Source organism: Cyprinus carpio, chromosome B9 (genome assembly GCF_018340385.1).
Source record: "Cyprinus carpio isolate SPL01 chromosome B9, ASM1834038v1, whole genome shotgun sequence".
Taxonomy (NCBI): domain Eukaryota; kingdom Metazoa; phylum Chordata; class Actinopteri; order Cypriniformes; family Cyprinidae; genus Cyprinus; species Cyprinus carpio.
In genome coordinates, this window is record NC_056605.1 from 11,329,676 (window position 1) to 11,355,259 (window position 25,584).

Below are 25,584 nucleotides of genomic sequence, written 5' to 3' on the forward strand. Positions count from 1 at the left end.
CAAATTGTTAAGACTGAATTAATAATGAATTTTGTTCTAGTAGCTCAAATGGTATTGCATGGTTCTTAGCCTAGTGAAAAATAAATATACTAAAATGTATTTGAAATATATTTGTTTCAAAGTACGCTACAAATATATTTACATATTTATGTACTTAATAAAAATACCCTGCAATTATTGTACTAAACTGGTATAATTAAAGTCTGCTAAATTGGAACAACTAATACACTTTAATTGTGTGGTGCTGAAGTCCAGCTAAAGATATACTGAATTATATTTGATTGTGCTAAAGTGGAACTATTGCAAGTATACTTCAGCTAGGCTACACTTTAAATATCTTGCACTCCTTATCAGTAGTGACATTAAAACCCATTTTAGGCTTAATATTATGAAAAATGTGTGTTGTACACAAGTAGTACTCCAAATAAAGTTTAATTATAATTTTTATATCATAAAGTCTCAAGTGATATGTCAGTAAATATGTTAATAGATTTAAGCTGTACTTAGCATGAAATAAATGTATTTAGATTTTTTTAAGGGTGCAATGCCAAAATTACAGGCTTAATTTTCATACCAATAAAATGTTTATTTGAAATGACTCTTTGGAGCAGTCACTTTGGTGCATCTGTTTAATGCTGAAATGCAAATCCATGTCTGGGTATTTCAGTTGCATATAAGTTCCAGTTAAACTGTTTTTGTTCTTTATGTAAAATGTTTTTATAGTACTAAAAGGCATTAAACTAGGCATTAATCAGTGCTTGAAAAGGACATATTAATCACTCTATAGGAACAGCAGGACATTTAACTAATGCATGACCAGATGTACAATTTAGCAGCGCTGCAGTGTTTTAATTAGTCCAATTGCAGCGAATGTCCAACCCTCCATCCACACCACAGCATTTAAGGGTTAAGCAGCCTGATAAATGGCTTCTTCCAGTGAATACAGGCTTTTGGCTGTGCTGGGACTCATTTTGGCTACGTTCCCCCCCACCCACCTCCTCCTCCCTCATGTCTCTCAGGGGTCAGTCAGTGAGACGATAATTGAGAGATTCTCAAACAGTAATCTCTTATCTGCCTGATTGACCTCAAGTCCTATTCAGTAGAAAGCAACCAAGTGACATCTGTTGACTCTGCTTGAAAAGGACATCGCAGGCTGCATTTGTTTAAGTGGCTGTACACCCTTTGTTATGGCAGTGTCCCCTGCTTCAATAAAAATGATGAGCTGTTAAACACTCCAGCTTGTTTTCAGAGCTGGCATTGGCTTGTCTTGATGCTAAGTGGGCACTTCGCAGGGAAACTAATTGAGACATTATACAAAGAAAGCTTCACAGGCACATAGGAAAAACACACCAAGATATACTAGTTGTTCTTAACTATTGTGCATTTACTAATGCAAGTGCACAGGAAATCCTATTTGGACAAAACAGGTGCAATTGCAACGGTTTAATTGCAATATATGCACCAAAATAGCTTGTACTTTTGATTCAGATACTGCATAAATATATTGTTTTGTGAATAACAAAGTGGTTGGTATAGTCTGCTTTAGCCTAATAGTTGCATTTTAGAATGTATGCCTATACATGTGGGAGACACCCGATGTATGACCTTCCCAGTTTCGACTCCAAACGTGTTGCGACCGTTCCTCAATAAATCATCCATCTTAATCAAAGCAGAACCCTCCTCCATCACTAAAGCAGTGCGGCGAGTCCAATTCCACTACACAATGCGGCATAATGGAACTATTTATTTCCATAATGCTGCATTGTCACTGTGATGTTGCGCCCTCGGGACGATGACGAAGAAGCGGAGGGATCGAGGAGAGGTGACGAAGTGCTAGAACAGAAAGGGTGGGGGGTTTCTAATTAGCGAATGAAATTTCATGTTGGGCTCTATAGGAGATAAATTAGCTTTTGACAGCGCCTCCCTTTCAGCTTGTCAGAACCTCTGACAGAACGCCCAGTTAACGGATTGCTAATTCCTCTTTAGGCCCCAGCGCTTCGGACTGCTGTACACAACCAAGACCATTTCCTAAATGGGCCGCAGCTATATGTAGCGCTGGCAACATGCAACTTTACTTAAATGCAGAAATACCAACCCGATCTCATGCAAAAATTTAACTATTTTACGAGGTGCCAATTTTGTATGAATGTATACAATTTGAGTTGTACAAAAATGTACAGTAAGCTTGATGAAGGTCTACACCTAACAATCATGAGGAGTAAGCTAGGGTGACCATTCGTTCTCTTTTTCTAAATTGCCTAAAATGTCTGGATTTTGGCTTTGATTTCCTATTGATGTGCTCTCTACAGTCCTCAGTTTTTATATGTATGTGTATTTGGATTACTTTGACCATTCTCTGTAGATCCCACTTTTCTGCACACTACTTGGCCAATTGTGTGCAATGCCTGCATGCTACGGGTCGAACTACTCTTTCATTACCTTCAGCAAGAATGAAAACAATAGGAAAGCCTAATTCTGTACTTACTTAGGTCAGCTTATTGTCTGCAAAATCATTTTAGTGTAGTGATTGATGATTGTTGTTGATGATCAAACTTTTTACGAAACTTAAAATTTATATTGTCCACAATGAAAAAAAACGGCACAAGGTTAAAATCTCTCTCTATATAAATTATAATATATTAAATTTTTAACTTTAACTTTTTTCAACTTCCCATTAAATTTGTTATAGGTAAAAATATTATATTGGGTGTTTCCAACACCCAAGTTCAGTAATGGGCAAGAGATACTAAATTATTCACAAGCCAGATTTGTTTCTGGATGAGAATATGCTTTGTTGGACCCTTTTTGTGCCCCCTGACTTGATCCCCCATAGATCATCACCCATTTAAATACACCTACCAGTCACTCTGCAAATTGGCATAGATTTGCAAAGCAAATATTAAATTTTAACGACAACCTTCCAGACAAACACAGAGATTTAATGTGAGCATGCCATTATCTAAGAGAATATTTTAATGAATTCCTAATGGAAATCAGATGCTGTAATTTATGAATGACGGGTTTATGATATAAAAGCACAGACATAATCAGTACATAAAGGGATTGGAGGCAGTATGCAGATGGTATTTGTTTCAGGGTAATTTATACAACAAAACGACTATTTGTATTAGAATCAAAAGGTAAAATGTATCGACTTTTGTAGTGTTGCTTTATACTATTCTGCCTTAAGATATGTAAATCTCATTGTAGTTTTTTTTTTTTTTTTTTTTTTTTTTACATAACGTGAGGTAAGGTATGGGTGCACGATTCTGAAAGGTGAGGTGGTCTTAAATCATGGTTTTGAATTATAGCTGTGTGGTCTGAGGACTGTCTGATTAAAAAACATATAGTCTATTGGTGGGTGGGGCTGCTTATCCTCCAGCAGGATTAGGTGCAACCATTTGGACAAGCAAGGCTAATTGAACTGTCATATTTAATTTGCTCACCTCTGACAGCCACACACACATATAGCCCTGGATGAATCTGTGAGCTGACTAGGATGGTCTTGGAAGATAAACACAGAGGCTGATTAGATGTAGTAGTTATCAATCATGCCTGTCCTGTTATATATCTCCAGACTGACCAAACACACACATACCTGTACACAAAGGGCACAGCAATTCAGCCCTGCCTTCTGTGCATGTTGTTTGATTTTTGCTTTGCACCCTGACAAATAAAAATATGGCTATACTTTGGAAGTTATTACATTGTGGTTCAGAAATCTGGAATGATATCCCATAAATTGCTGTGGCCCGGGAGAAACAACAGGCCCAAAGGAATGTTCTGATTAAACTTTTTAAATATTTGTCTAGGGCATATAACCTTATACTCCGCAGAGATGAGTATTCATTCATTCGTTCATTCATTGAAATGTATCATCTCATTGGTATTGCACTTTATTTATTTTTTTATTATTTTTACTTAATGTATAATCACATTGGTATTGGGTTGTTTTTTTTCTTTACACATCTCAAAAATTATACTGAGCTTTATTAAGTTATGATTAACTTTATTTATTAAGTTATGAAATATGAAATTTTATAATTATTGCACTTTATTTATTTAATGACTTATTTTTATAAATGTATAATTTCATAACTGGTATTGCACATTATTTACTTGTTTATTTTATTATACGTAACATACACAATCTCATTGCTGATATTGCATTTATTTATTCATTAATTTTTTCTCATAACTGGTATTCATTCATTTAGTTTTAGTTTTTTAATCGCATAACTGGTATTGCACTTTATTTATTTAGTTATTTTTTGTTAAATGTATAATCTCATAATTGGTATTTCATTTTATTTAGTTATTTTTTGTTAAATGTATAATCTCATATAATTGCATTTATTTATTCATTCTTTTAGTTTTTCTATTTAAATGTATTATCTATTTTTTATGTCTTTCTGTGTGCATATATGTCTCAGCAGGAGAACCACCCACGATGCGCCACCAGCTCCTGATGTTGCCACCATTTTTTCCGGAGCAACAGATGTTTGTAGCAGCTCCGCCGGACTAATTATCCATCCCGGTCATCCTCTTTGTGTAGTACGTGCACGTGTATGTGTTCAACTTTCTGTTATGCTTTAACACAACAGTAGGATTTAGCAGTAATTATCCCGAAACACACCCCTCTTGCCTCTGCCATTGTCTTGATGTCTGAGCAACATAGCCGTCATTAATCAAACGATTCAACACAGGCCTGAACTGGTTAACCTGCACCGCCCAGCCCTGGTTACTGAGGAAGTTTTCAATTCCCTCTGGTCAATCACAAGGACACAAGAGTGCAACAATGGGTTGGTTATGAATGGAAATTAAAATAAGATGCAACTATTCAGTGGATTCCAGCAATGCAACGTTAAGTTTTGGTAGGTCTGAACAAAGTGTTAAATTTGCTGAGTAGGAAGGCTGAAATTGGAAATTAGACAGCACGGGTTATTTGCTTAGCTTTAATACTGAAAACCTATATACAAGCACAGCACATTGCTATTTTTTATTTTTTTTTACCTCTGACCTAGAGCAAGAGGTCAGACAGTTACGAAAGGGGCAGCCCATGTCACCATGTTGCATTTGTGTATGAATAGCTGTCCATTCAGTGGCTCTTTTACAGTCTCTTGAATACAAGTGTTGGCTCCCTTCTGGACAGTCAGAATGCAGAGAGCAAGCACTTTTGGCAGGCTTGTTAGGCATCTGTGGTCTCCTTTTTTAGAAAGAGGACATTTATTTGTAGATCTACTTATTGTACCATTTCACTTCTCTAATTTTACTGAAAAAAATTAGGTTGCATGCATTTAATTTTTTATCACACATTTTAAACAAAAAAATATTTGTAACAAAAAAAATAAAATAAATAAGTTGTTCGGTCATCACATTTGTAAAGGCACATCTAGCAACACTAACCACTTGAGGTCTTTTTTGCCATGTATGCACAACATTCCATTCTTGCAGTCAGTCAATTTTCAAATAGTTTAATTTCATAAATAGTTTCAGAAACGTGCTCATATGCTTTTGTCAAAACTTCAGATGAGTTTTCACATGGTTCTTTTGCGTAATGGCTTTTTTGTGTCATTTTTTCATTCAAGCCAGTTCTTTGCACAGAGAGTTAAACATTTTTAGGCACTTAATTCACTAAATTTAGTCACTAAATTTCACTAAATAAATTTCACTTAATGTAGGCACTTAATTTAATTATTAATATTATTTTTGTAACATGCTTTGTAACAAATTGTTTTAAATTGAATACAAACTGTTCGAAGTTGATCTTTAAATGCAATTTCATTTTCATATCTGTCCTTCCCAACCTGACAAAATGGTGCTTATTTCCTTAATTCAATGTTGCAATAAAATAATTAGCTTTAAGCTATTCATTATTTTATTAAATGTCACAAATTATGTTTTATTATATTTAGACTTTATAATAATATTAGATTTGATAACTAATTAGATTCAGTGCTTCATATATATGTATATTTGCCCTTATATTGAAACAATGAGGAGGATACTAATTATGCCATTCTGAATTTTAGGAAAAGGAAATTCCCAATAATTTTACCCTTTAATTTGCAGAATTTTATAACAGTTAGCCTACTGTAAACTTTGTTTAATGAATGTTCACGCAGTTGTTTCTAAAATATAAAGTAGGCTACAAAAAAAAAAAAAAAAAAAATGAAACTTAAAATTCTCATATAAGTAATTTATATGACTTTGTAAGATAGCCTGATGACATTAAAAGTAAACCACTGACAGTGATAATTTATTGCGTTATATTAAAAGGATTCACACAGCTGCAACCTTTTTCCTCAAATAGCACTGAGCTGTTGGAGGGTGACCTATAACGCTGAATGTTGATCACGCTACTGTTTAGTATTTAAAAAAAAAAAAAAAAAAGAAAGAAATAAAGATGGTTACCTCTAAATATATGCAACAGACAATTTTTTCGAGAAATTAAAGAAAAGCAAATGTGTTTATTATCTGTCCCGCTGCACAAACGCTACCACTGTTAATGATTGACATTTAGAAGCCTAATAATTGACCTTTATCTTCCTAATGAACTGAGATAACCTCAAGGTCTTGTCTGGGAACACACTGACAGTGCTGAGAGCATTACCTGACTTCCCATGAGAAAAACTACACAGAAAAAGACCGCATATAGGCCTAACTATTAAAACAGCGATTCTCAGGAGTCATTGGATAACACTGGCATGTTTCTCGCGTTTGAATCATTACTCGACCTTTGACACAACAATGATTTTAGGTTGTTTTTTTTTTCGCATGTGTAGTCTACTGCGCTATTTTCAGTGTTAGCACGTTAACGTCTCATGTAAAATAAACCGTTGTTTGGACAGCAGGTTCTGGAAAACCAAGCAACAAATAACCGGCATATAATGACGGAACTGCAGCATGTTGCGTTTATCCTGCTTGTTGATTCATTTGTTCATTAGTATATGTTTGCACCTGATAAGAAATGGGGGTGAGTGGGTGGTCGTGCAAACACGCCGCATTACTATAGTGTGAGAAAAGCGAGGCTGCGTCGCACCTGCGAGCGCGCCAGGTGGAAAAGGTCAACCTGTCCCTCATTGTCCCTTTCTTTGTCAAGGTTAGCGCCATTAGCAGTGTATTTGAACCCAAGTTCCGCAATCAGGAGAGACCTGTCAAATAATTTCGAGAGGAGTGAAATTGTTGTTTAATTCCTCTTCTACCATTAAAATACGCCATGAAGTTCTCTTCAATGCTTTTAAAAATAATTTTGATCCACCGAAAAGTTTGCAAAATGTAATTGACAATATTGATAAAAGAATAAAACGATTAGACAATGTGCTAGCCTATAGAAAAAAAGAAAAAAAAAAAAAAAAAAACATAAAACCTGGGAACATTTAAAGATCTGAGGCACTTTACTACGTTTTGACAATATTTTTGCTTCCATCTATTTAACTTGATTTTCCTCAATATTAGCTAATATAGCAAAGTTTGATTCGTTAATACCAGTCCTGATATTAATTAAAACTACCAACAATGATAAATATTTTTTAAATATAGGCTAAACAATCCTGACAAAATATTTCGATTTAATGAATAGAACAGAATAGGATCGAAAATGTTTAATTGAAAAACAGATCTATCAGCTTATCTGACATAGCCCTACACGTCCTTGTCGTAGCCACGTTCAGAATTAATGTTCAGATTGTAATTCATTTCACTGATTAATTCTTTAAGGGATCAGCTGTGGTGAAAAAAAATGTTTGTGTGCAAATTTATAATTTCGACCTAAGTCTTAAGAGATGTGTAACGTATGGCTTGAAGTTAAAATAAATTCGTGTGTAATAAATTAATTAGAATGCATTGGAAGTTTCTCAACTCTAAAAGGGCATCGAAATGAGCCAATCAGAGAGTGTTTAGGAGGAGCGTGCTGGAGCGCGAGACAGTCAAAAACTGAAGTCTGCACGCTCTCCGGGCATAACGTTGCGTCACGGGTATAGAGATGAAAGCACGCAGTTATAGAGTAACAAAATATCCTCAACTGTCTTAAAGAATTAGACAGTATTACACACGGTCAGGCAAATAGTTCAGTAGCCTATAAGTTAAAGTAACTTGTAATTTTAGACTAGTGTAAGAGGGGGAAAAAGAAAAACAGGCTTAAATTTAGACTATTTCATAATATATTTAGCTCGTACCATACTTGAGACCTATTTTTTTTCTCAATGGATAAGTCGAGGAACTTTCGAATAGACGCTCTGTTGTCAGCGAGCTCTCCGCGGATGGTTCGCGAGGATTCCCCGGGACTGTGCACCGACGGCACCGACATCGAGCCTGCGACCTGCAAACGGACAGAAAACTCTCCTCCTCGCGCTTTTCAGCTCCAGGCAGGGGTCATGCACAAACCAGGCATGCTGAACATTTCTCACCCAGGATTAATGTCACTTTCCCAAGGGTCTATAATGCCAGGAATGTATCCCTCACCTATGTACTCCATCGCGGCACTTGGAGCGCAGCATCCCACCTTCGCGTATTCAGGTTTCGCGCATCCGTACCCTGAGCATCTAAAAGCGGCGGCCGTGGCCGGTTCATTTCCGTTAGAGCACTGGCTCCGGGCTGGACTCATAATGCCTCGCCTCGCAGACTACAGCGGTATGTGTTCCTTCTGCAGAATTAGTCATTCATGCATTATAATATATGTTTCTACTTATATGTGTATTAGTGCTCATAAAGCAAACAGAGTCTAAATGATGCTACTATGAAGTGTGCAATCTTGACGCAGAAATCTGGAAAACAGGCCTACATTTTATTTACATATTTTTACCTCAAGCGTATTTCAATGAAGCTGCAGCAATGATTAACATTATTTAATAAAGTTGCAAATATATTTACATGTGAAACTTAATCTATACTAAAATGTAGGGAAAATTATGGCAAAAAGTTCATTACATAGGCTAAATATGTATAATATTCACGTATCTTTACGCAAAAACACTATGAAGTGAACTCACATGCTATAAATATTATCTAGCATAATTGAAGCAGTATTTACTGCTAACGGAACTATAATGTAAGTTTTTTTTTCAGCCTTTTCATAGCATCATAAATGACAACTCCATTAAAACTGTCTTCATCCACAGGAAAACTATAAAGAAACACTTAAAACGGTCTGAGCTTCATCAATAAAGTTATCTGGTAGCATTTATTGAATTTTCATTAAGTTAATGGTGCTCTCCTGGTGTTTTATTGTCACGCTAAAGCAATATCTCCCGGCCCTGTCATCAACAATAAACTGAAGTAAAGCTGTTATCATTGTCTATTAGGGGGGAGGAACAAGAGGTGAATATGTTCTTGTTTCCTGCGTCTGCTTGGTGTCTTCATCATATATCTTTGTTTTTTGGCATGAGTCTTACACCTCCTTTATCAACTAACTCTCTTCTCAGGGGCACCTCAGTCTGGTTTAATCGGAAAGTGCCGGAGACCACGCACAGCCTTCACCAGCCAGCAACTGCTAGAGCTGGAAAATCAGTTCAAACTCAACAAGTACCTATCACGACCCAAACGCTTTGAAGTGGCCACTTCTCTCATGCTGACTGAAACACAGGTGAGGAGAAAGCAACACGTGACAATTCATAACTTTTGCAGCAATGCTGGTCCATTTTTGGCTCCTCAAAGAACCTTTCATCCGACAGTTCTTAAAAGAACCATTTTTACTCCGTGTGAAGAACATTCTGAAGAACCTATAAGAACTTTTTGTGCAATGAAAATATTCCATGAATGTAAAAGTTAATCATGGAACCGTAGAAGCCAATGAAGAACCTTTATTTTTAAGAGTATTGGATATTTTGACAAATTGGTGGATGTAGGAATTTGTACATATACGATCTGCTTACCTCGCAGTGATGGTTAAGTTTGGGGTGGACCTTAATGCTTACTTTTTTCTAATTGCACCGTACAAATTTATCGCCACCTCGAGGTTACGATTTCTAATGAAATCGGGTTGGGAGAAAGAAGAGATGATGGAAAAAGACATACTGAGAACAAAGGGACAGCAAAATAATTTTCATCACCAATTCAATAATAAGCTTATGAATATTTCCAAATGCTAATACCAATGGATCAAACTTTACGTGACTGATTGTGATGATTGTTATGCATTTACCAGGTGAAGATTTGGTTCCAGAACCGACGGATGAAGTGGAAGCGCAGCCGTAAAGCTAAAGAGCAGGCTGCGCAGCTGGAAACAGACGGCTGTAAGTCAGGCAAGAGAGAAACCAAGCCCAAAGACCTCACTCGCTGCAGTGCACACGATGACGACGAGGATCTGGACGCCGAGGAGGAAGATGATGAAGAAGAAGAAGAGTTCAGAAAAGCGATTAACGCAGGTGTGGGTCTGCCTCACCCCTCGGACTTCCTGCAGCACAGCTCCGCGCTGAGCTACAGCTCTCATGGCTCTTACTCTGATGACGACCTGGAAGAGATCAGAGGAGATGGAAAGATCAGACTCGGGTTATGAAGAACTAATGGCAGCTGCAGTCTGCATGTCCATGAACTGGACAGGTTTAAAGACTGAAAGCTGTTGATGTCAAAACTATCACGTAGACCCATTGAGTTCATTGTCCATGACGTTTAAAGACAAAAAAGTCTTAATTCATGAAAAATGGTCTTCCAGTTTATTTGCACTTAATATTTTTCTAGCAGGCTGCTTGTAAACTGCAAATGTATACTATTTCAACTAACTAACGTTTTTCTTATGTGATCGAAATCTTTACTTTATATGCTAACATGGACATTTTGGTTGAAAAAAACAAAAGCTGTTGAACCAAATGAGGAAGCCTTGCATTGAACGTCACAGGCTGACACTTGTGCTCGTTGGTCTCTTGAACACATTTAATTTAATAGTATATAGTCAAGAGTGGATGCTGAAGAACAGATGATTGTCCAGAGGTCATCAATGCGAGCTTTCTTCCAGTAACCATTGACTGGAACACAGAGGAACTGGTAAAGCCTCTGCAAATATTGAACAAGGGCAAACTGTGAACGGTGCATTAGTTAGTCCATTAGTTTATGTCATGTTGTTGATGTTGGTGTCTTTAATGTTATTTAACTGTTATAGATTATATCTAATTTATTCATCTGATATCAGGACTCAGTTTGAAGGATGGGTGACCTTCAAAGATTGCTGGTAAACTATGTACTTGGAGACAAAAGGGAAATAAACCAAATCGAAGATGAGCTTCAGCCTTTCTCTCACTTGAACCCTGAAAAATGTAGAAATGCTGTTTTTATTGTGTCGAGCTTCTGAGTGAAATGTTTAAAACTGTACATGAATATCACCCCCATCCTACATATTCATCGTCCCATCTCCATTTTAACCTCTAGCTGACACAGATGGTGATCAAAGCGAGGACGAATCTACAGTGCATTATAAACAACGCAGGCCCTGATATTTATGGCCCCAGCCTCTCAAATATGAATTACTCAGTGGGGTTTACTGATAGGCAAATAATTAAGTTAATGAAGGAAAAGGAAAATAATCTACTCCTTATGCTGATGTCACCGGGCCATTTAATTTGAAAAGATTAATTACTCCAGTGACCAAAAGAGCATTTTTACAGGGGTGTGGTGTAAGGCCAACAATTAAATATTAAAGCCGAGAAGGTGCGGCGTTCTGCAGCCAAACTAGAATAGGACATATTTATATGTTGATTAAATGCATTGCAGTGACGGGAATAAACACCCTGCCAAAACAAAGCAAACTCGAGCACTCAAGAAGGCAAACTGTGAAACATTTATCACGCATTTGGAAAATTACACCTGCATCTTGATCTCACCTGACTCATAAAGGTATTGTTGAAGTCCTTGAGAAAAAAAAAAAAAACACAAAACAAGATTGTCCCTCGGCTGTTTCCGTCGGCGTTGTCATGGAGCTCGAATACACAACTGAACTGTGAGGAAAACTTCTAGCATGGCGAAACAATTTCTATTCAGTTTTCGTGTTTGTTTGTGATATTACTGCATGAGATAAAGATACAGTGGTAAGTTATAATTTTAAGTAGGATGCATGACATAAATACAACGCTAATTTCGATCGTTTTCGTAACGTTAGGTATAAGCGCGTACCTGTAACACTGGATATAAGCTGCTGTAATGTTTAGCAAACGGATTTATGATTGATCTTAACAGATTTACAGCTTCGTTTAACGCCATATCAACTTTTTAAAAGACAAGTAGTCAGGAACGTTAATTTAAAACCGTAAAAAAAATACCTTTGAATCGTCTTCAGAAAACCCACCGTATTTCCTTTGATGATCCTCTGAGGCAGTCACCTTAGCTGTCAGTGATTTCCTTTAGGCTGATAACTTAAGCTAATAGAGAGGTAAAGAAATGAGTGACAGGGTCATATATTTACACCAGCCTCAGTTAACCTCAGACAGACGTGACAGATCCTGCTTATACAACAAACTGAGAGAAGAACAAATACATCTAAATATATCACTTCAGCATGCAGCTGTTTAAAGTAATACAGATATTGCCTGACGCCGTATATGTTCATATTATCGGTCAGATACAGGCCCAGATCATTCAAGCACTAACGTTACACCCACATCTGTTTTATATAATTTGATATAAAAGCTATTTGAAGTATTTGAAGCCCACAAAGGCAGCAATATTAAAACTCCTGTGGTGTGGGTGTTTGTTTTTTAGGTGCAATGTTGACGGATCATCCGGTGAATCCTCTGAGCTCAGGCATTCCCTTTGAAATCACACACAACCCACATAGAAAGGTAAGGTGTTTTGGGTGTTCATTATGTTATGTTTGAATGGGAGATATGGGATAGTTGTCATCTGATTTTGCTGCTAAAATGCTTTGCTGAGATACACTGCCATCTGCTGGTCTAAAGGCCAATAGACATTATGATTTACTTTTCTTTTTTTTCAGAGGGTCTCACGCCGCAGGTCGGGGAGTCCTCTGAAGAGAACTCAAAACTGCTTTTTTGGGGTGGAGACCTGGGCTGAGCTGGTCTGGGAGGGCTGGGTGCCAGGACGAGAGTATACCAAATCATTGTTCCTGAGAAGCATTCATGGAAAACTCCAGAAGCTCACCTTCAAGTCAGTCCACTTAAAACAATATCCCATTAAGACCAAAAGTTACTTTTTTCACAATTCAAAGCTAAGTTTGTGGTCCGTAAGATTTTTTAGTGGTTTTAAAGTCTCTCATGTTCACCAAGGCTGCATTTATTTGATAGAAAAGCAATAAAAGCAGTAATATTGTGAAATACTATTCAAGTTTTAAATAACTGTGTTCTATTTGAGTATATTTTAAAATGTAATTTATTTATTTTCACCGGCCATTACTTCAGTCTTCAGTGTATACATGATTGTTCAGAAATCATTCTAATATGCTGATTTGGTGCTTGAGAAACATACAACATTTATTTGAAATATAAATCTTTAGTAACATCACAAATGTCTTTATTGTCACTTTTGATCAATTTAATGCTTCCCTGCTTAATCAAAGTATTCTTGTTTTATCTTTCTGACCCAAAACTTTCGAACAGTAGTGTTCAGACTGATATATTTGTTGTATTTTGTCCATTTTAGACCTCCTGCTTCCAAGTTCTTCAGCACACCCTTTCCTCAGACCATTCTTCTGAGCCCAGGAACTTCTTACTCACTCCCAGTTACTTTTCAGCCTCTTGAGAATGTAAAGTTAAAATTACTTTTGTTTCTCATCTAATATATTATCTTAAACTTGTTATACCATTGAAGCATTCAGTAATCCTATGATTATGATGTATTATGATGAATTTTATAATCAACATTTACAGCAAGTAATGAGAGATATTAAATGCATGACTAGATTTGCAGATATTCTTCTTTCTTGCCCTCTCTTTCCAGTGTGAGTACACAGACACTATAGAGTTCCAGGGTAAGGAAGGCACATTCCACGTGTCTCTGCGAGCTGTGATTCCTCATCATGCCCTGGAGGTACCAGACACGGTGATGCTGCTACCCTGTGCTGTCCAGCACAGCTCCCAAACCAGCTTCCTCTTTCGTAATTCCAGGTAAAGCATGGCTAAAAATAATCTGAGTTATAAACAAAGTGCAAAGAAAGTGCTGAATTTTGAAACCTGTGAATGCATGTTTTTTCTCCAGTAAGCTGCAGACAGGATTCAGGTGGTTTGTGGATCCTCCGTTCCAGCTGTCCCCTGAGACTGGACAGTTAAAGCCTGGAGAAGAATGCAGGGTGACAGTAGAGTTTAAACCCCAGCAGGCTCTAGTGTATCAAGCTGAGGCCTGCTGTGCTTTTGGAGATGATGGGGAAAGCAGCTGTACTGTGCTTCTGCGTGGGCTGTGTGAGTACTCCGAGCTTTTCAATAATTTTAGAAAGCACATTTGTGACCCTGGACCACAAAACCAGTCATGAGGGTCCATTAAAAAAAAAAAAAGAGATTTATACATTTGAATAAATAATCTTTCCATAGGTGTATGGTTTGTTAGGATAGGACAATATTTGGCTGAGATACAACTATTTGAAAATCTGTAATGTGTGGGGTGCAAAAAAATCAAAATATTGAGTAAATCGTTGTCCAAATCAAGTTCTCAGCAATGCATATTATTAATCAAAATTTAAGGTTTGATATATTTACGGTTGGAAATGTACAAAAAAGCTTCATGGAACATGATCTTTACTTCATATATTAATGATTTTTGGCATAAAAGAAAAATCGATAATTTTGACCCATACAATGTATTGTTGGCTATTGCTACAAATATACCCCAGCGACTTCAGACTGGTTTTGTGCTCCAGGGTCACATTTAGTATATTCTAGTCTTTTCTAACATTCTAATGTAATAAAATCATACATTTTATTACATAGAGAAATAAATATATAACAATTCTGTAAAAACCTTTAAAGACAGATGTACCATGAGCTCTGAATTTGTTAATCAGTATATGGTACAGTATATGCTTTTGAAGGCATCAGTGGCATTATTTATTAAAAACTAAAATATAAATCTATACAACTAAATAAAAAAATTACAAATATTTTGTACAACATATAGTTTTTTGTGTATGTATATATTATATTTGTTGTTTATATTTAGATATTTATTTATATAGCTTACATATAAATATATATTTATATATATAGTTAATTTTACCTGATTTTCAAATACTTTTTCAATGCTGTGAATTATATCAGACATTGGTTTGGTTCATGGCTTAGAAATGACTCACATCCCATTTAAATACCTTTCCACAGCCAAGTACCCTCACCTCCAGATCAGCTCCATGGGACAGGAGGAAGGCTGCAAGGTGCTTGAGTTTGGCAGTGTGGCAGTAGGAGACTCTCTTGAAAGGCACTTTGAGATCTACAACCTCTCCACTGTATGTTTCTCTCCACCCTGCTTTTTTTTCTCATCCAATATTTAGACATCAGATATTTCGCTGTCAAATTTACTCTTTCTCTCTTAGGTGAGCACAACATTCAGTCTGTCCTGGTTGAGACGTCCCACTCTCATGGAGTCTGTGTTCTGCTGTGAGGTTCATGAGGGGAAGATCGCTCCAAATTCAGTGTTGAAAGTCCCCGTATGCTTCTCCCCACTCACAGTGGACAGCATAAGTGTGGACTACCTCTCTCTTACCTGTCCTGGGGCTGTAAGCAAAGACCTGCTCAAAGTGTCAGGCACCTGCATAGGTACAATATATAACCCTACAGTAACAGCTTTCAAAACATTTGCTTATAAACATATCAAACCTGGTCTGACCATCCTTATCTGTCCACTATAGGTCCAATAGTGTCTCTAAATACCTCTGTACTGGATTTTGGCTGTGTTGAAGAGGGCACAGAGGTCACACACAATGTACAGATCATCAACTCCTCTGCAGTATTGACTCATTACCAGTTTGATGTGGACACTGGCAGCCATAGTGTGTTCAGCATTGATAAGCCTTGTGGCTCTCTGCCAGGCAGCAGCAAACTCACTCTACGTGTGAAATTCTGCCCATATCAACCTATAGCTTATCACAAGACAGTGACCTGTTTAATACTGCACAGGGTAGTCTGTCTATCTGTCTGTTTGTTGGCTTCTTGGAATATCTACTTTCTTATCTTGTTTTCATTTGATTGATAGTGCAGTTCTGCTTTTCTCATTCAAGAGCCACTGTTTCTGGATCTGATTGGCACCTGTCACTCAGAGCAGTTGAAGCCAGCCGTTTTAACCCCCAGACACTTGAGTATCTACAGAATGAATCTGCTACGAGGGCTCACCTGCTATCCTCCTGACATACTGAGTTCCTTGCTGGACGAACACAAATTAAAACTGGATGATAGCGGAGCATTGCTAATCCAGGAGGTGTGTATTTATCCATCTGCACTGTGATTTAACATACAATGTTCTAAGAGTTAAGTCAAACATCCTAACCTCATATTCTTATATCTAATTCAAAAAACAATCAGGTACAACACAGCTAACAACAACAACAAAAGATAAACAAAGCATAGATGTGGCATCACATAACACTGCATCTAACTTTCTTTAGATTCCAGCAGAGGACACTGACAAATCCACACTTCTCTTCAACCCACGCAGTCCTCTGGAGGAGTACTTCCACGTTAATTCAGCACCTGAAGCGGAAACAGAACTTGACAGCACCTCAAACCCCTCCAGATTCCCCACCCCCCATGTTACAGTGCAGCCTTCTGAGCTCCTTTTTTATGATGGCCCAGCATCTAAGTCAGTCTCCATCACCAACCACACCAAAGGCAAGATCTGTCTGATTTGGACTCATGTCGCCGAATCCCCTTTCTCCATCTCTCCTCTTTCCTGTGAGCTGGGCCCTCTAAAAAGCACAGCCTTCAGAGTGACATACAGTCCCAACCAGCAGAACGTCTTCCATGCAGCACAACTTGAGTGTTTGACTTTTTATAAGGTAATGTGAGACTAAAGGCTAGAAAATACTACATAACGTGTTTGATATCCTCTGTCTTTGAAGCAAATAATTGGAGTTTGTGCCTATCATACACTGTGTGATTTTCTGTGAAATCTGTCCAATCAAATCTGCAGACTGGGTTGATTTTCGGTAACTAGCATCAACTCATCCAGACTGTAATTCAGGGCAAAAGTCATATAGTGTATTCCAGCCTTGAAGTAAATTGATTTGCTGATGAGGTCTGAGCATGAATGTTTAGTGTGACAATAGACCTATTACTTGGCTTGAATTTGGTTTTTGTCATCCCCAGGTTCTGAGGGATCATAGAAATGTGGAGGATCGGACTTTGTGCCCACCCTGGTGCCTTACAGTCAGGGTGAGCGGTCACTCGTTTCAGCCTGGAAAAGAGCACTTCATCCCCAACTTCTCTCTTCAGCACCCTAAAGTTGTGAGTCTGACATCTTTCATCATAATATGTAATCATTGGAAAAATACTGCGTGTGAATATACTTAAAAGGTTTTGACACAATCCATCTCCCATCAGGTATTCCCAGCACTGAGACAGGTTGCATACCGCAGTATTCTCCTGCAGAATACAGGGGACCTGCCCTTGATCTTCAGACTAGACCCAGAAGAATGTCCATCTGTATGCGTGCTGCCACCCAGTGGTCTGGTGCCATCAGGCAGCCATCAGATCCTCACATTCAGATGCACTCCATCACCGGATAACCCTGCCAGTATCCCTTTGACATTATATCTGAATGCCAGCCCCAAACACACACAGGTCAACACAATGTCCTTCATGGCAGTAAGATTGTGATTTGCCACACTGAGTGATTGAATGTCCTGATGATTGATGGACGTCATAAGCAACAGAGAAACATGTCCAGTTGACTAGAATATTCTAAACAGAATAATAAAAATTTTACATTTTTACAGAATCATTCTTTGATGTTTCAGTCGATCATTTGCTAAGTTTCTAAATAGTAGTTTTTAAGGCATTGAATAACATGCCTAAAGAGGTGAATAGTTTCAAAATACAAAAACTTTGTTACAGTACTTAAGTAAAGTTTATTGAGTTTGTTGGCAAAATACAAAAACTTTGTTACAGTACTTAAGTAAAGTTTTTTTTGTTTGTTGTTTATTGAGTTTGTTGATTTTTGGGATCATTATCATTTTGATTTTTTAACATAAAGTGATGTAACAAGAACAAACATGATCTAACAATGATCTAACAAAAGTATATTTATTCAGTAACCAAGACTAACAAGAGATCCCAATGTTCTGCTGAAGGACTCTTTAGAAGAATTTATGAAGTTGAACTGTACTTTTAATACTAAAAGTAGTTTTAATGTCAATTACTTTTACTCAAGTATTTTTCTGATGAGCTGCTTAAACTGTACTTGAATCAATTTCCATAAAGTTATCTATACTTTTACTAAACTGTGACACTGCCTTTCTGGAAATCTGATTAAAACTAGGAATTTCTGAATCTTTTGTAGGTACTGAATGTGGTCGCTGTAGCAGAGAAGCTTTCCATGAGTGTGGAGGAGGATGGCAGTATGTTCTTTCAGCCCACAGCCATAGGCTCCTGCTCTGAGAGAACCCTGCGGGTGAAGAACCTGAGCAGAGTGCCAGTGGAGTTCAAGTGGAGGCTGTGTGGATCTGACCAAAGGGTTCTGACTGTACTGCCCGACACAGACACGCTCCAGCCCAATGAATCAAAGGTAAGGCTGCAAAGTGATTGTGGTATTTTGGAGAATTTTTAATAATTTTTTTTTGCTTTCAGGTACAGAAGTGGTCCTTTGCCCCTATAGAGGAGATGATGTACAGCATGAAGCCCAGTCTCACGTTCTGGCCTGTCCAAATGCCACAATGCAAGAAGTCCAGGCTTACCATTAAAGCTCTTGGATTGGCATCCAAAGGGTCTCTCCAGGTGTGTTACCTGAATGGAATAAAGAACTAATCTAATCATATGTACAATGGAGTGCATATTATATACCTTACGTTGGGATGGGTTGGTTGTGCACACTTTCCTGTAATTTTTATATTAAAAAAAGTGACATTGTGTCATTACTTGTTGTAATTTATCTTTTTTTTTAATAGGCAGAGCATCCTGTTATAGATCTTGGTGAGGTTCTGGTGGGAAGCTGTAAGTCATTTGATGTCCCTCTACTGAACAACAGCCCCTGTGCTGTCAGCTTCTCTCTGACCACAAAGCAGAGCATCACAGTTACAGGCCTCCCTGAAGATATCACTCAAGATCCTTTGGGTTGGAGTCAATGTCAATTCACTATTCTTAGAAATGTTTTTACTGCCATTGCCAGGACTTTGTGTCTCACTTTGAAAGCTACACTGTCTATATTCAGGCATATGCAAATTATGTACATTGCCTTTCAAATTGATGCTCAATTTAGCAAGGATGCATTACATTGATCAAAAGTGACACTTAGGACTTTTAGAATGTTACAAAAAATAGATTTTAAATAAATGCAGTTTTTTTAACTTTTTATTTATCAGATATTCCTGAAAAAAAAATCCAGAAAAATATTCAAATAGAAAACAGTTATTTTACATTAGAATTTTTCACAATATTACTGTGTTTACTTCTTACTGGCCCCAAAAATTTAAACGGTAGTGTAGTTGTTTTATGTTATACCAATTATAGCTGTCAAGTCAGTCTTTATTTTTTATCAGTTTTTTTAATTAAGTTTTACTTTTTCAGTTCTGGAGATGGAGAATGTAAGTGGAACCATACCTGCTGACTGCAGGCTCCCGATCCGCTGCACAGTGAAACCGGCATGCAGGGCCCATTACTGCTGGACCATCAGTTACCACATCCTCAATGCTTCTGGTAGCGTACAAAGAAAATAGTGCTGTTTATGCTTTGAACTGTGAATCTAGTGTTTACATGGCATTAGACCATAGTGCAACATCTTACCTGCTGCAACGTTCCAGCACCATTAGCCACCACTAACGAGAATAAAATAACCTGCACCAGCATGGAAACACATGCTGGTATTTTCAATTGGGTTATTAAGACAATGTCACGTTTTGCATATTTGAGAAAATTGCTATGAGTAAATTTCACAATATAAAAATGCTTTTTCTGGCGGCCAGGCTCTGGTGGAGGAGAGCCGCAATCTGTTTGCCATGTACAGGCCGAGGGAGTGTACCCCACCCTGGAGGTGATGGATGCCCGTAGCTCTGGCAGTGTGGAGGGACTTAGTAAACTGCAGCTCTGGCGCCTCTTCAATCTGGATGCACTCAACACTTATCTACGCAGAGAACCCAGCCCATCTGAGCTTACCTTCAGGGTGCCCACTAGACACAGGCAATACTTTAAACAAACAGCTTTTTTTGTTTTGCTTCAATTAAAACAGTAATAAACTCAGAGATTTCTTTCTACCCCAATTTCTTTCGATAACTATTTAAACCTTCTGCAGTTTTCAACGTTGCCCTTCCATCTTCACCTCAGCCATGTTGGATTTTAGCTTCAGTGCTGCTCCCCTAGGCTCAGACCCCTCCAGTATTCTGCTCTTGTTTAAGAACCCAGGAAGTATTCTTGTAGAGTGGTGAGCATCCATAACTTGATCTGCCTATATGTTATGGTATCAAATAAAGTCATGCAGTATGAAGAAAGGATCAAAACTGTCTTCCTCAGGTCATTCTTGCTTCCAGAGGACCAGCAGATTGAGCTGGAGTACTGGGCTGAGTCTGGAGATTTCACTCCTTCTGAGCTCCACCTGATGAAGATTCAGGACCACAGGCTCTTCTCCGTCTCCCCACGCTCTGGTAAACTCCTGCCCGGCCAACAGAAGACAGTACAATTCACATACAGGTCAGGAATGAGTGCAATAGTGCTTTTACACTGATGTGTTGTTTAGTGAGGCACAGAAAACTCTAAGGCATATGCTTCTCTCCCAGACATGACTTTGTGGGGACAGATCGTCTTCCTGTCTTGTTGAAACTTTTACATGGAAGAGAAATACTGGTGAGGCAAATGATTCATGTCATTGCAGCACATGCATCATTTTAAAAATGATTCATGCTGACAAATCTTAATTATTTTTTAATTTTTCCAGATGAATTTTATAGGAGTAACTGTGGAAAGAGACAGACGCTACATTTACCTCTCCTCCAACCGGCACATATTTTCCCCGGTGGCAATTGGAGGGTTCAGTCCCCCCAAACAGGTTTGTATTACTGAACTGTATTACTGGCCTATTACCTGAACTGAGGTTTTCCCTGAAAGCTGTTTTTATAAGCTGTTTAGTTTATATAATAGACTTTTAATTTCTATTATAGACTTTTAAATATAAGGGGTATATTATATTATATTATATTATATTATATTATATTATATTATATTATATTATATTATATTATATTATATTATATATATATATATATATATGTGTATTTTGTTATGTTATATTATATTATCTTTTGTGAATGAATACTGGTGAAAGTATTCATTTGCACTGGTAAATTATTCATGCCCCTTCTTTTTCATTTAAAATGAGACAAAACAAGTATTAAAATAAGCTAAAACATCTACAAATCAGAAAATAATCAGTAAAAATAATAATAAAACAAAAATCCTTATCCTTAATCAGGTAAATCGCCGACAACTAAAAAAGTTATGCAGATTTATTAATTAGAAAGAATGGGATCCCTGATGAACATTCATAACTTAAAACTTCTGAATTTAGTGTACAGAAAGTAGAAGTGTTCATAGGTTATTGTTGTGCACAGTAGGGGCCTTGGAGTCAAAAAGGTTGAGAACCTTACAGGATAAAATGCCTTAAAAATTATTGTATTAATTGTTTATTTATCAGCAGGTCCTTACAGTCATCTACTAGATATTGTGTGTTTATTTTTAATAGTCACAGATGTGCTAAATGCTTAATCTGCACAGGTGTTTGAGTTGTATAATGCAGGCGCTCTTCCGCTGAGATACCACATCAACACCACTTCACTGGAGGAGCTGATGGAGGAGAACTTTAGTCACCCAGTCTTACAGTGTCTGAACCCGGGAGGAGAAGTGGAACCAGGCCACACCGCCCTGGTGGAGTGGATCTTCTCCCCACTGGAGGCTAAAACATACAGTGTTAGTTACTCCACAATAACATCCACTTAAAAAAAAAAAAAGTGTTGTTAATGTCCCTGCTAGCAAAAACATTTCACGTAGTAACACTTGTTTTTGTCTGAAACTAAATTACTGTCTACATTAATACGCAAACCATTAAGTTTTTTATACTGAGTTTGGTGTACAACTCCAGGTGGACGTACCTATACACGTGGTGGAGGGGGACAGCATGTTTGTAACCTTTGAGGGACAAGGCTTTGATGAAAGAGAGGCAGAACCCATTCAGATACAAGATGGGCGTATTACTGTGCCTTGCACTCAAAGAATCCCAGTACCTGGACAAGTAAAAATGTGTTTGATGAAACAAGCCATATATAAGAAGTTTTCCACGTGAAATGGAAGCCAAAATCTTCCATCTCTTTCTTTGTGAATAGGTGGTGTTCCTGTCAGAAGAGAGAGTGTGTTTTGGTGATATCCCAGTGGGCTCTCGTAGTACACGCATACTTTTTTTGACCAATGTCTCACACACAGACCAAGTGTTGTATAAATGGAATGCAAGCACAGAATGCCAACAGGTATGTAGATTATAGTGCAAAAGTCATATAGGCTATTTCACTTGACAGAAGTGAAATGTCACTGTGGAACCATAAACGGTCATTATGTGCAAAAGAACTGCATGATTTTTCAGATTTCTTTAAATTTGTGTGCAATAAAAAATATCAGCATAGGGGTTTGGAACAAACTGATACCATGTATAATTGATCAGATAACATGGCCAGTCTACTCAATATATTGATTATTGACCGCATGTTTTCATATGTTTGTCACACTGAGCGCAGACTGTAAATATCCGTCCTGAGAATGGTCGTCTGGCACCAGAGGAGAGTGTTCTCTGCATCCTGACAATACAGGACTCAGGCAGCCCCACTTTCTATCAGCAAGACCTCATCTGTGAGGTGACAAATACAAAGATACACCAATAAGCACAAGTGCACATCGAACACATACAGTGCGTATTTAAAAAAGCACACTACTGTTTAAATGTTTGGGGTTAGTAATTGTTTTGTTTTTGATAGAAATTTTATAACTGCATTTATATGACAGAAGTGCAGTTAGTAAATCAAATATTTAAAAAAAAACTATAACACTGTGAATATTATTACTGTCTATAAAATGTAATTTATTCCTGTGATGGTAAAGCTGAATTTTCAGCAGCTGTCACATGATGCTTCAGAAATCATTCTAATATGCTGATTTGGTGTTGATTTAAGAAACATGTATTATGATCAATGTTGAACACTGTTGTGCTGCTTAATATTTTTGTGGAAACAATGGTACATTTTTTTCCAGAATACTCTGACTAGAAAGTTCAAAAGAACAGTATTTATTTGAAATTGAAATACCGGAAACACACATAAATGGTTGTCGCGTGTCTGTGTTTGGTAGATAACTCTTGTAAAGAAGCTTGCACAGTATCACAAAGACCTTGGACAGTGGGAGGAAGAGACAGAAAGACAGAAATATGAGTTTACTATCACTGAGAAAGACCTGATACAGACAAACCAACTGCAGAAATGCTCTCAGGTCAGAAAGACACATTTTAGACTTTAACGTTGACAATTATCATTTCACATTTTATTCAATGTATCAAAACATTATTTAAAAAAAAAAAAAACGGATTGACTTCCTCAGGAAGGTGCAGTGCTTGAACAGAAAACTGGCACAAGAAAATACAAGGTAACTACACCCAAAAATGACAAATGAGTCTTACTTACAAGTTATGTAACACATTCACATTTTGGGTTTTATTTACATGGTTGCAGTCAGCTGAAGCAGTGTTTCTGTGCACATTATATTTATAAGTGAGAGACTAATATTTTGTTCCCATGTGGCAGACTCTTCCACCCATTCGTAGCAGTGATCAAGCTGTGAACGTTCCCTCAGTGAGACCCAGTCGGGCTGAACAGCGGGCTCAGCAGCAGACAGGCCAGGAAAGGAGAAGACATCCCGAGCCTCCTCGTCCTGCAATACTGCACTTAGGTGTTACTGCACGCTCTCACAGCCTCATGGAGTATCAGACACATTTCCCCACTCAGTTCAACACTCATCACATCAACAGGTACAACTGGGTGCAAAATTTTCAAATCTATAAATAGTTTAAATTTCATATTTAAACCTGGAGATAAACAGTGATTAAGGATTAAAAATGAATAACAAGTCTGACATATTTCTTTCAGGTCTAGGCAACCCAAGCTTTTTCAATCTGGGACAGGTGAGAGCTGCCATTGTCCTGCAGACCTGCCCCCACTTCCTCTGGGTCCTGAGAGAGATGTTATCACACACGTGCTCACCTCTTTACTACAGTATGACTTACAATTTTTTATTAATACAATTCTGTTCAAAAGAATTGAAATCTTAGCAAATCTTTTGACTTATTCTGTCCTATTATTTATTTATTCTGTCTATAAATAAAGGTGACTCGACCTATTAAATGGAAAAACATCAACATAATCATTCAATAAGAGGTCACACTGGTTTTTTATTATGTGTTCTCCTACAGGAGTCTTCTAGATGAGCCTCAGTTCCAGCAGTCTCTGGTAGAGGGCGACAATGAGCAGGTGCCATACTTCACACAGCTGCGGCCTGCTCCTGCGCTCCCCACACAAACACAACCCCGCTCTGCTACAGGCAAACAGAGTCCTGTAGAAATGTCCAGTGTGTCCAGTGTCACTCCAGCAGAGACTTACACAGGAAACTGTAGCACTGCACACAGACCCAAGAGTGAGAGTGTCCAGGAGTCTCTGAAAGAAGTCCAGGAGGAGATAAAAATTAAGGTTCAGGAGTCCATTCGCAGGTGTGCTATGACACTAGAAAGAGACAATTTAGTCACAAATCACATGTTGCCATTTAAACAACTTATCTTCATTCTCTCTCATTGTTTTCTGCAGGTTGCCTGAGTTTAGTGACCTAGTGGAGGACATTTTGCTCAATACCTTGCAGAACCTAATGATGGAGGCTTTCTTGGGTGAGCTGGTGCTGACGACACGGCCACGATTCATCACTCTTCCACCTTCATCTTCCAGGTTCTTCCTTTTATGTTAATCTCACTCTATCTGTGGTATTTATTTATTTTTTTAGATGATTTTTTTAAGTGGCATTGACTCTTCTTGTTTGATTAGCTGAAGTGGTATTAGCCAAGACTTTACTTTCTCATTTTATGTATGTGTAGGAAGAACAGCCTTGGCTCCAACAGACAGTCCAGGGTCGAATCTAGTAACAACAGGGAGCAGATGCGCCCCCTAGTGACCAGCCCAAGCCCCTACATGTCTACTCAAGCCATAGTCTCAAACCTGGAGCCTGAGCAGCAATGAGCCATTCTGCACTAGTACCTTAACACTCAGTGTCTGTATGACATGTTTGAAACTGATTCATATTAAACTGTTTTTAAAAATGACACACCCTGGTGTAAATTCTCTGAATCTGTCCAATCACTAACATCTTCCAGACGCTGACATAGCTCAAAACAATTTCTTGGTTCTAAAAGGTTCTGTGGAATGTTAAACCTCTGATA

At 37.8% G+C, this 25,584-nt stretch overlaps 2 protein-coding genes across 3 annotated transcripts; both read left to right on the top strand.

The window, feature by feature from the left end:
- The first annotated feature begins 7,943 nt into the window (after positions 1-7,943).
- LOC109090904 (motor neuron and pancreas homeobox protein 1-like) lies at positions 7,944-11,248 on the top strand. The gene is made up of 3 exons (XM_042730934.1): positions 7,944-8,631; positions 9,423-9,583; positions 10,145-11,248. Exons 1-3 carry the CDS (start codon positions 8,205-8,207, stop codon positions 10,493-10,495), a joined length of 939 nt encoding a protein of 312 aa, XP_042586868.1. The 5' UTR covers positions 7,944-8,204; the 3' UTR covers positions 10,496-11,248.
- A 208-nt stretch (positions 11,249-11,456) lies between these two features.
- cfap65 (cilia and flagella associated protein 65) lies at positions 11,457-25,467 on the top strand. 2 transcript variants are annotated; one of them, XM_042730931.1, is made up of 33 exons: positions 11,457-12,017; positions 12,688-12,767; positions 12,923-13,092; positions 13,585-13,687; positions 13,882-14,048; positions 14,140-14,339; positions 15,252-15,376; positions 15,464-15,686; positions 15,779-16,047; positions 16,147-16,344; positions 16,532-16,921; positions 17,232-17,369; positions 17,466-17,705; positions 18,424-18,648; positions 18,711-18,857; positions 19,028-19,193; positions 19,647-19,775; positions 20,042-20,255; positions 20,368-20,496; positions 20,586-20,762; positions 20,849-20,915; positions 21,007-21,117; positions 21,843-22,034; positions 22,207-22,356; positions 22,448-22,588; positions 22,853-22,969; positions 23,460-23,597; positions 23,706-23,750; positions 23,909-24,132; positions 24,251-24,376; positions 24,574-24,867; positions 24,962-25,096; positions 25,243-25,467. In XM_042730931.1, exons 2-33 carry the CDS (start codon positions 12,693-12,695, stop codon positions 25,382-25,384), a joined length of 5,367 nt encoding a protein of 1,788 aa, XP_042586865.1. In that variant the 5' UTR covers positions 11,457-12,017; positions 12,688-12,692; the 3' UTR covers positions 25,385-25,467. The 2 variants fall into 2 exon arrangements, with proteins under 2 accessions (XP_042586865.1, XP_042586867.1); XM_042730933.1 differs by having other exon boundaries at positions 11,457-11,929.
- The last annotated feature ends 117 nt before the right edge of the window (positions 25,468-25,584 follow it).